General features: G+C 57.3%; 1 protein-coding gene across 1 annotated transcript; it reads right to left on the bottom strand.

Moving 5' to 3' along the window:
- Positions 1–830: 830 nt before the first annotated feature.
- Positions 831–8,569, bottom strand: FNDC5 (fibronectin type III domain containing 5). The gene is made up of 6 exons (XM_047873001.1): positions 8,497–8,569; positions 6,751–6,866; positions 6,055–6,253; positions 5,384–5,473; positions 3,217–3,350; positions 831–2,348 (listed from the first exon to the last, which is right to left on the bottom strand). The coding sequence occupies exons 1-6, from the start codon at positions 8,567–8,569 to the stop codon at positions 2,310–2,312; spliced, it is 651 nt and encodes a 216-aa protein (XP_047728957.1). The 3' UTR covers positions 831–2,309.
- Between the last annotated feature and the right edge of the window lie 2,481 nt (positions 8,570–11,050).

Raw genomic sequence — 11,050 nt, 5'->3', positions numbered from 1 at the left:
CCCTTAGCAGTGCCTTCCTGACCACCGACAGCGATCTGTATTTACCTGATGCCGACTTAGGGGCTTCTCCACCACAAGGCACCAGACAGGTACACAGGACCCAGGGCTTGGCAGGTACCTGTCTCTCGGGTTGGGGTTAGAGTTCTGGGTGCTAATAGATTTCCACTTTCCCACCCAGCCTTCAAGACCTGTCTTCCTCCTCTTGGAACCTTCCAGAACGTCTACCCTAAGTCCTGCTCACCTGACATTTTCTCTCCAAGCTCTTGCTGGCTCTGGACAAAAAGTATCTGAGGTGTCCCATTTACCAGTTTGCTCATTGGCTAATGGCATCATTACTCCACCTTTCAGCCTGCTGTTTGGGCTCATCATGACGTTCCTTGGACAGCCCCAAACAGCAAGCTGGGAATACTGCGCTGCAGCAGGCCGCTTCCGCAGCTCCTCTCCGCTCCCCTCCTCACCCTGGGGAGAAACAAGAACCACATTCCTTCGGGTAGGGGAAAACACCCAGCGCTGCCCAGAGGGGAAAACCCTTTGTTTTAAAAACTGAGCACCAGCCTGCATACCTAGGCGATGAGGCAGCCCGAGCCTGGATTTGGGGGCCTCAGTAATGGGATGATGGAGCAGCTATTTTCTCCTCCTACACGTGCACCCCCATCTGTTCGAGATTTCCCTTCCAACTCCAGCTTGGCTGGCAGGCATGTCCCTAAGAAGCTGCAGGCCAAAATGGAGAGAGAGAACCGACTCCCTCCTCCACACATCCTGACTTGCTGCCAATTGCCAGAAAAAGAGGGCAACATTTGGGCATTTACCAGAAGACAAGGATGTGCCTTTTCATTTGTCTTTTATTTTACATTTAAAAAGAGGTTATTGCTCTAACTGAATCAGAGGTAAGGACCTCTCCCCTAAGCAGCCTTGGCCTTGCAGTCCCATTCAGCAGGGATGGAAGTCACAAGACAATGAGTGGAGCCTCATGCCCTCCCATGAGGAAGCCCTTAGTATTGCTGACATCTGCCTTTCACCCTGTCTCTCCTCCCTCCCTGTGCTGCCACACCAGGGCGAAGCAGAGCAGTGGCTGGCCTAGCCACGAGAGCTCTTATAGACCGGATGGTGGGGCCGGTCTTTGGGTGATGGCTTTCAGCTCTCTGGCTTGGGGGCCACTGCTCTTACCATTCAGTTCAGCAGGTATTCACTGAGCGCCTACTGTGTGCCAGGCTTGTGCTAGGTGTGGTCCTCCCACATGCCCGTCCTTAGCCACCAATGGAAGACGCAGAGGCCCATCTCTTCTCACGCAGGCATTCAGCGGCTGTAACTTGCAGTCCTAGGGAAGAGTCTGCCTTCCCTTGTCAAGCACCATTTTTGTTTTGTTTTGTTTTGTTTGCCAGAAAGGGGCAGTGGAGAGAGAGACCTGTCACCTCACACCACTCAGGCTCTAGGGAAGGACATGAGGACCCTGGGTAGCTTTCACAGAACCCTGGATGAGATGGCAAGATATGGAGACCCCGGAGGCCAGGGCTGCTCTGTCTGTGGTAAATGGCTCAGGCCTGCCTTCTAGCAGCTTCCATTCCAGAGCGGGTGATTTAGCAGCCCCCAGGATGTCCCATGCGGACACACCTTTTCAGTCATGTAAGCCAACACTGTCACAATTCCAAGACTCTTCCTAAAGAAATGGGGCCAGTACCGTCCAGGTCTCTTTCCTACCTCGTCTTCTTAAGACTGCAGACTACGTTAAGGGTCAAAATAAGGGCCAAAGAAGACAGAGGCTGCGGGCAACCAGCTTGGGGAATTCCTCTGCCCTCTGGAGTGAAGCCCTTCCGTCACATTTTCCAAAGAGACAAAACATAACATCTTACACACTCGCAAAGTTGTGCATCACACTGCAAGTCCTTGATGGCTGGATCCAGGAAAGGCTTGCTGGCAGCCGTGCTCCTGCCCTGTGGCTTTCCTGAAGGCTCTCAGTCTGAAAGACACAGCTGAAGTCAGTCTAGGTGCTTGTCATCTCCCGGGAGCTCTGTGCATTGTCTCAAAGAGGAAGCCAGTCCAGAAGAGGCGAGGAGGCAGAAAGAAGGCTGGGTCTCATGCAGCTTTGCCTTTTCCAGAATGGGGCCAGGCCTTTTAGTTTTGTGGCTTGTTTATTTTTTGCAGATTTTGGGTTCACAGTTCGGTTTCCTTCAGCAGACTAGGATGGGGAAGAGTGCCAACGGTGCGGCCGGCTGTGCCTCCCCCCATCCGCAGTCCTCCCCGTCCGGGTGCCCATGGACCCGGGGACAGCAGAGAAGAAAAATGAAATCCTTCTCCCTGCAGACAGGCAGTCATGCTTCGATGATGTTCACCGAGGGCTTGTTTGGAAACTGGGAGGAAAAAAATGAGAGAAGCAGCCAGGGCTAATTGAATAGACTTCTTGCAAGGTTGGAACTAGAGAGAGGACACGAGAAGGAAGGGCTGCAGCCTAAAAGCCAGGCTCTCGTCCCGCGTGGAAGGAAAGGAGTGGCCCTGCCCGCGTGCCTCGTCTCTCTGCCTTCTTAAACCCAGCCTTCGGCCTCACTGGCTTAGTGGCCAAGACTGGGTGCTGGGCCCTCGGCCCCAGGCCCCCTGTCCACCCCCGGCAGGGCCATCCCGCCGGCCGTTTCTCGCGCATCCTGCAGACCTGCCTCTGAGCGCAGCCTCAGCCACTGACATTGTTGAGGTGCTTCTGGAGATGGGGGTTAAAAAGAGGCTTCAGGAAAACGCAGCAGAAAGAGAGAAGCCAAGAGAGAGGACAGTAAGCCAGGGGGTGTGAGGAGATGGAGGGAGGAGATGTGGAGAGGGCCAGATGTTTGTTGGATAATCATCGTCAGAACCATGACATCTCTCACTTCTCCACCGTCTCTTCTGAGCTGCTCAGAGCGAGCACTGAAAAGGTTCTCATATCTGTTTTGCAGAAGAGGAAACGAAGGTACAAAGAGGTGAAGTGCCTGGTCAAGGTCACACAGCACAGCAGGAGCAGAAATGGGCCTAGAACCCCCTATTGGCGTGGTCCCACACCAACCGAGAATTCTGCCCTCCCCGGTCACCGCATCTGTTTAACCCCGCTGGCCCCTACAGAAGGTCCAAAATCGATGTGCTATGTCCCGTGTGTCACACAGGCAGCGGCCAAGCGTGGCCCTACCCAGCTGCAGCCACGCTGGGACCCGAGCTGAGCCCAGGGGCTGCCCACCCAGGTCCAAGACTCCCTCTCACCTTGCTGCGGAGAAGACCTCCGCCCTGGTGCTCTGGTGTGCTGGTTTCCGACGCACTCTTGGTCTTCTCCTTGTTGTTATTGGGTTCGTTGTCCTTGATAATGTCATACTGGCGGCAGAAGAGGGCGATGACGCCTGGGAGGGGGGCAAGAGAGAGCAGTGAGAGGCCAGAGCTCGAGGCCCGCCTGCCCGCTTCATTCCCGCTGGCATCTGCTGGGCCCCTGTTAGATATTGAGCTCCAGATGGCCTCTCCCCTGCACCACTGCACCTGTCCCCCACTAAGCCAACCCCTTTGCTGCCGCTGGGCTGATCTTCCTATGACACTCATCTGATCCCACCTTCCCCGCATTCAACCTCGGACAGCTCCCTTTTCCCCTTAGGGGAAATAGAAACCGTAACATTCGCTGAGCATGTGCCAGGCCCCGTGCAGTATGCACTGACTCGGCCGATGCCACCATCCTCACAGCGTTGGGAGGGTACCTGTAATTACCCTCCCCAGGTTACCAGTGAGGACGCCGATGCAGAGCACCTCGGCACCTACTCCAGGTCCTGCGGTGGCGGAGCCGGGATGCACACTCCAGGGCCTGCACTCTGCTAGATGTTCATTGTTAGCAAACGAATAAGACGTGAACGTCATAGTTTTTGAAAGTCAGATACTATTAAGGCAGCCAACTCCAGTGCTGGTAGGTGTCTTCTCCATTTTTACCTCTGTGTTTTATTTATAGTGCTATTTCTTGATCTGTTTTAGATACTATCTTTTGACTTTCCACCATGGTAGATACCCCGCTTCCTTCCCCACAATCCTAACAGAATCACATCACAATCTTGGGTTAGTTCACCATGTTTATATTGTTACGGTTATCTAAATACTGTCTGTGCCCAGTCTAATAACACACCATAAACCTCTTTTGTAAAATCTTTTGTGTTTTTTGGTCCTTTTTCTACAAGTGCCTGTTTTTTGTTTAAGTTCTTATTTATTTTGAGAGAGAGAGAGAGAGAGATAGCTCAAACAGGGGAGGGGGCAAAGAGAGAAGGAGAGAAAATCCCAAGCAGGCTCCAAGCTGTCCACGCAGAGCCCAACATAGGGCTTGATCTCATGAACTGAGAGATGGTGACCTGACCCGGAATCAAGAGTCAGACACTTAACTGACTGAACCACCCAGGTGTCCTACAAGCACCTGTTTTTTGATGTGCCTACAGAACAATTTTTCCAAACACTTCTCAATACAGCCTGTCCTCTCAACCGCCATGCTAATGCAGATTTGGCATGGTGTTCAAGTCCCTCAAAACAGACTCCAGCCTACTTTACAGCCTCACCGTCCTTTACTGTCCCCTTTCTACCTTCTCTCTTGGGTCACAGCTGCACTGAGCCAGACTGAACTCAATTTGTTTCTTCTACACACTGTCATCAGAACACTGTTCCTTGTATTGGCTGCCTGGTGAACTCCTATTCATCCTTCAAAGCTCAATCCCCATGTTTCTTCCTCTCTGCGTTCTTCCCGATTTCTACTCCGAGCCCCAGAATTAATTCCCTCTCCTCTGCCCTCATGTGATGGCACTCATCACACTGAATCACAGTTAAGTATGGGCCTCCCAGACCCGGTTCCTTGCAAGCCCAGGGCTCTCCTTAGTCACGACTATAGTACTACTATCTGGAATGGGATGGCCGTTCAGAAAATGCTGGTTAAGTACAAAGATGACGTTTGTTCTTTATCCTCAGGTAGCTCACAGACAATTGGGAAAAGGGAGAGAGACATGAGCCCAACTACCTCATCTAAGAAAAGCTAAAGAGAGGGAAAAGCAGTGCATTGTGGGAACAAGATGCAAGATGGCCATTCTAATGGATGGACTGGAGACCCAGCAACCCAGAAGGAGGCATGAATGCTGCAGCCAAGGCCAGAAGGCAAAGGGGCTGTGGATGCGTCCACCCCAGGAGCCTGAACTACTCCTGAGGGAGGGAAGGCCAAGTGCTCCAAGGCAGCTCTCAATCTACTAAGTTTTTTTTGTGAGAGGTCAGATCTGGCCCCCAGAGCAGGACTTTGAGGCTTCTCATGTTATCTCTCAGCTGCCTCCAAGCCCCCACCCTTTGCTCCTGTGAGAGAAGGGGTCTGGCCAGGGGTCTTCATTCCCCAGAAGTCGAGTGAATTAGAACTTGGAGGCAGACTCACCAGCCCACATGAACAGGACCACCACGATGATCAGCACCTCGCCGGTTCGCAGCTGTTGGCTCCTCCCCATCTCCTTCATGGTCACTTCATCTGTGGGGAGGGGGACACTAGGTCTGAGGCTCCGTTCATTCCCAGCCACCCCTCTAGGGCCAGGCCCAAGACCTTAAGTGCTTCTTTCTTTTTTTTTTTTTTTTAATTTTTTTTTTAACGTTTATTTATTTTTGAGACAGAGAGAGACAGAGCATGAACGGGGGAGGGGCAGAGAGAGAGGGAGACACAGAATCGGAAGCAGGCTCCAGGCTCTGAGCCATCAGCCCAGAGCCCAACGCGGGGCTCGTACTCACGGACCGCGAGATCGTGACCTGAGCTGAAGTCGGCTGCTTAACCGACTGAGCCACCCAGGCGCCCCTTTAAGTGTTTATTTCTATAGGTGCCCAGATATCTAACAAAAAGAGATTTGAGAACATGCCGATGGCTCCCTGGGGCAGCAGCAACAGGGCCTTGACCCAAAGCTGAGAGGCTATATCCTCATTGTTTGGGGACTAAGGTGACCTCCTCTCTCAGGTACTGCTTTACTAGGCAGCAGGGTGTGGGCAGTGGGGGAAGAAACGGGGTTGGCGCTTTCCTCAAGCCTCACCCTGCACTCCCCCCCAACAGTGCCCTGGGCCTGCCTTTGTTCTTGGCCGCCATCTTCTCAGCCTCACGAGGGGTCTTGAAGAGCACTGGCTCGCTGGCTGGGCTCTGGCCCTGAATGGAGATGGCCTGCACGTGCACAATGTACTCGGTGTCCTCTTCCAGGTCCCAGAGGGCGCACGAGCGGGTGGTGGTGTTCACCTCCTGGATGAAGCGCAGCATCCGCACGTCCTTCTTCTGCCAAGGAAAATGCCAGGCCCGCTGCTGTCAGTGCCCCGTCACTGACCCCTCTGCCCACCTCTCTGGCGGTGACATGGGCTCACCCAGCTACCATGCTTTTATAAATAAAGCCTTTACACACATAAGCTTCCTCCCCGATCCCCTCACCTCCGCAGGGAGCTATCGTTATCTCTGTTTCCAGATAAGGAGACTGGGTGCTGAGAGGTTACAGAAGTTGCCCAAGACCGTCTCCCCAGTGAGAACTTGAACCGGGCCCCAAACCTCGGTCTTATGTTTAAGATCAAAACCAGGCTCTTGATTCCCAGATTCCAGTCAAAGGCCCCTGAGCCCTCCTTACTGATCCATTCCCCGGTGGGGTCCCCATTCCAAGCCATATGTGCAATTCTTCTGCCTGTCCCTCTTGCTCCTTGTTCCTTTCTATTTCTGCACCCCCTCCCCCCCATCCCCTGCTACTATCTTGATGTGTTCTTCCCTCCCAGACCCTCAAGGGTTACCTGCTGAGAGATGGCAAATCCGATGACAACCTCATCCTCCAGGACGTCCCAGCTCACCACTGCAGAGTTGGCCTTGAGGTGCCTGACAGTGACATTCACTGGGGCCGAGGGGCTGTCTGGGGGTGGGGAGGCACCTGAGCCTGAGCACCCCCTGCTGTGGGGCCCAGGCCCACTGTCTCATAAGTGGAAACCTGGGGAAGGCCACACAGTGGGGAAGGAAGAAAGCAAGGCCTCCATGGGGCAGGCACATCTCAGTTCATCAGTGGTTGAAGAGCCAGGCCTGAGAGGCCCCAGGCTCCTCATGTCCAGGATGGGAGTCCCCACTGGTCACACTGGCCCGATCAGCAGTCCAAGTTAGAACTGACGGGCCTGGGCTAGGGCCAGATCTAACGGAGGAGTGGAAAGAGGTTGGGGGGGGGGGGGGGCACTGGTAGGGTGGGGGGAGGCATAGGTGGCCAGGGTTGCAGGTGCTGAAAGTTAGTCTGATGAAAAGCAGTCAAAAGGACTCCCAGTCCAGTGCTCTTTCTATAATACCACATTGTCAAGTGACCTTGAGGGAAGGAGAAAGACCCAGAGGTCGAGAAGAGCCAGGCCAGGGTGAGCCCTGGGTTGGGACTGAGGATCACAAGAGGAACCCCCAGTATTGTAGTGACCCAGGATCCAGACAGAACGAAGCCCGGGGAGGGGTCTATTTAGGTGAGCCTCTTCTCCACATTCTGCCAACCTCGAGAGGCAGGTAGGGAGGTGGCAGGGGAAGACGGGGTCACGCAGAGCACGTTCTCTCGGGAGAGTCAAGAGTACGGGTGGGTCAAGTCTTCTGGATATGGGAAAAGGGTGAGAGGGGGTCAGTCAAGAAGGGAGAGTGACAGGATGGTGGAGGTCAGGGAAGGAAGAACCTCTCTAGGAGAGGGGCCGTGAGTCACACAGCCTCTCTGTCTCCCAAGGGGCAAGTGCTGCAAGGGGGACACCTGGCCCTGACCAGCACCCTTCACCCCACAGAGGGGTGGACCCGAGGCCCAAGGGGCTGGGCCTGGGGCGACAAAGCCAAAGTGGAGATAGAGACAGAGGGACACAGACAGGTGGCGGCAGACACAGAACCAGAAAACAGACAAGTGGGCTATCAGAGACAGACGTAGAGAGGAAGCAGAGAGAGAGAGAGGGAGAAAGCACTGAGCCACAGAGAGATGGGTAGAGGGACAGATGAGCGAGGCGCCAGAAGCCAAAGGGACAGATACAGAGCCTGGGGAGAGCCTGGGCTGGGTTAGGATGAGGCCGGCACACGGGGCAGGCCAGTCAGTGACTGCAGTAGGCTCAGGGGTCCATCCCGCCCACCCAGAGCCCTAGGGTGCCAGTCCCCATCCCCCTCACACATGCTCACGCAAACTGGGACCCCATCCTGCTCCGACCTGCAGAGTTGTCCCGCAGGGCTTTGGGGACAGGGAGGGAGGCCCAAGGTTGGGGGACTGGTGTCCTCGGCTGCTCCCCGGGCCAGAGAAGGGAGCTCAGCTCAGGCACCTGAGGCAAAGGCCTGGGGTCAGGGCAATGGGATGAGGGGACCGGGGAATCGCAAGACCCTAGACCCCAAAGACCCCAGGGCTGGGGTGGTGGGCAGCGGGGGGGCAGGGGCTGGAGGACGGGCCTGGGGGTCAAGAGGTGGGGAAGAGGCCGGGGGCAGGGAGGCAGGAAGGGCCCCGAGGACTCCCGCCCGCCCGCCCCGCGCCGAGCCCCCCACCCGGGCCCCCTTACCCGCCTGCACCAGCGCGAGGCAGACGCAGCCCAGCCACAGGCGGAGCGCGGCGCGGGGCGGCCCGGGGCGCATGGCGGCTCGTCCGGCCGGCCGGCCCGGGGCGGCGCAGGGGGACGCGGCTCCGGCGCCCGGCGGCCGCTGGCGCTCGCGCTGCGGCCCGCGGCCCGCCCGGCCCGGCCGCCCCGCGCCGCCCCGCGCCGCCTGCATGTCGGCTCCGCGGACAGCGACTCCCGCGCGGCGGCGGCGGCGGCGGCGGCGGCCGCGTCCACGTCGGGCGCCCGGGGGGCGGGGCGCCCCCGCTGCGGGGAGAGGCGCGGGGCGGGGTGAGGGCGGAGGGCGCCCCCACGCCCGCCCCCTCCCGGCCCGCCGGCTGCGCGGGGCTCCCACCGCTCGCCCGCGCGCAGCCCCTGTCCCCCTCCCCCACCCCCCCAGCACACGGCCCGACCTGGCCCCTGCCCTGCCCTTCCCCAGGGAGAGGGAGGACGCGCGCCCCGAGACGCATATCGGTGCCCCCCACCCCCCGCCGTGGCCCGCCCTCCCTCGGCCTAGGGGTCCCCATCCCTCACCCCAGACCGGAGGCCTCGCAGGCCTGGACAGACGTGAGCCGAGGGGAGTGTCACAACAGGGACTGGGGGGCCTAGAGTGCCTAGTAGGCGCTGGGGTGCATTCAGTAGGTGCTCAGCGTTTCACCGTGGCGGAGAAGAGGGTGCTCCGACTCACTGGAGACCTAGCTCTGTGACCCCGGCCGGCCAGTCTTTCCCCCTTCTTTGGACCTCCATTTTTTATCTCCATGAGAGTAACAGCCCGCACCTACTAGGTGCCAGACACTGTGCCGAGGGCTTGACTTGCGCGATGCCCCTTGCTTCTCACTGAACCCCTTAAGGAGTGCTCTGCGGCCCCCGTTTTGCACAGGAGACTGCAGCTCAGAGGGGTCACTTGACTTGCCCCGGGACTCACAGCAGAGCCAGAATTTGAACACAGGCTGATCTGACTCCCACACGTGTGCTTGACTCGATTGTCTCCCCACCCGGAGTGAACTCACCCACCCTACCATCCCTGAGATCCTACAACTTGCCTGTGCTAGCTACTCCCCAGCCAGAGAACAATCTGGAACAATCTCTTCCCAAGAGCGGGTGAGGGAAAAGTAGCTCCAGCCCCCTCCCCCACCATTCTAGCCTGGCTGAGTGCTGTGAGCAGTGAGTGAGCTAATGACTCTAAAGTGCAGGGGGCTTTGGAGACTTGGCAAGTAACCACAGTTAATAAAGGGCATGGATGGCTCCTTCCTCACCACCCTGGGGACACGCATATGCCTCCCGCTCTCTTCTGCCCAATCTACCCCTTTTCTTTTCCTGAAGAGGCAGAGAGCTGCCTTTGCCCTGCACCTGCTACCCTCTCCCTAACAAGGGGACCTCTGGAACAGCAGGCCTCGAGGGAAGCCCCCCACCTTGTGGCACTCTCCACCCTGAGTCCCAATCAGAGAAACAAGGTTGAGGAGGGCGGCATAGACCAAGACCCTAGGCCCCTCAACAAGGAGGGGGTCCCACATCTCCAAATGAGTCTCTCTCCACCACTCCGAAATTCCACCGTTGGGGGGCATTCCTTTGGGTCTTAAAGACCTTCTGGTCTTCCCCCAGGCTCCAGGGGAAGAGCTAATCCTTTTTTGAAAAGGGCCACTTTGCAGTTATCCCACAGAAGGTCTTCGAAATCTCCCTCCACCCACCATTTTAGATGGACAAACTGAGGTCCAGAGATGGAAAGAGCTCCCCGAAATTCACACAGTGGGTCAGGAGGAGCAATGGAACTTTCCTCTCCTAATGCCCATCCCAGGACTCCTTGCTGACCCTCAAGTTTCTGTGGGTCACTAGGATAGGAGGGGGCTCAGGGATTCTTACTGAGAGCGAACTGAACTGGCCAGCCCATCAGTACCGCCAGACTTGCTCTGCTTGGCAGACTGAAACCCCCCAGCCCCATCTGCTTCCTCAGCCACATACCTTGCGCTGGGGTGAGCTTCAGTTGGGACCTCCACCTGTTTGGGGCAGGAGCCAAGGAACCAAAGCACCTCTATCTCCTTTCTTCTCTCTTCTCTCCTCTCTCTCCCCCCAGCAGCTGCTTCTGCCCCACCCCGCCTGGCGCCGCCCCACCAGCTGCAGCTTGGCCCCTGGGGACCCCCCTCACCCACCAGGCAGGAAAAGACAACCCGGGGCCTGCAGGAGCAGCTGGAGTCTCCTTAGGCCTCCTCGCAGGAGCCAGCAGGAAGGAGAGGGGTCAGTTAGAGGCCACAGAGTTTTCTCCTGTCCCTGATGGGGAGAAAAGGCGAGAAGGGAGAGGGTCCTGGTGGGGTCTGGAGTCCAGTCTAGCGCAGCGGGAGGTGGGGGTGGGGTGGGGGAGGGGGAGTCTCAGCGCCACCTGCTGGCCTCTCCAGGTATAACCCCGGGTAGATGTAGGGCACTGGGAGGGGGGTGATGGCTGTGTCTAAGGGTTTCAGAGGGAGGGGGAAAGTGGTTGGAGGAGAGCGTGAAACGCAGGGAGGATTTGGAGAGTCGTGCCTGTGGA

The sequence above is a fragment of the Prionailurus viverrinus genome, chromosome C1 (assembly GCF_022837055.1).
Source record: "Prionailurus viverrinus isolate Anna chromosome C1, UM_Priviv_1.0, whole genome shotgun sequence".
Classification (NCBI taxonomy): domain Eukaryota; kingdom Metazoa; phylum Chordata; class Mammalia; order Carnivora; family Felidae; genus Prionailurus; species Prionailurus viverrinus.
Note: the sequence above shows the minus strand (reverse complement) of the source record. Positions and strands in the feature narration are given on the sequence as shown.

Bases quoted from the DNA above. Each gene is read 5' to 3' on its own strand.
- FNDC5 (XM_047873001.1), bottom strand. From the start codon at position 8,569: ATGCGCCCCGGGCCGCCCCGCGCCGCGCTCCGCCTGTGGCTGGGCTGC. The intron at 6,867-8,496 runs GTAAGGGGGCCC...CCCCACCCCCAG, and splicing joins CCTCGCGCTGGTGCAGGCGG to ACAGCCCCTCGGCCCCAGTG. The intron at 5,474-6,054 runs GCAGGCCCAGGG...CCCTCCCCACAG, and splicing joins GATGGCGGCCAAGAACAAAG to ATGAAGTGACCATGAAGGAG.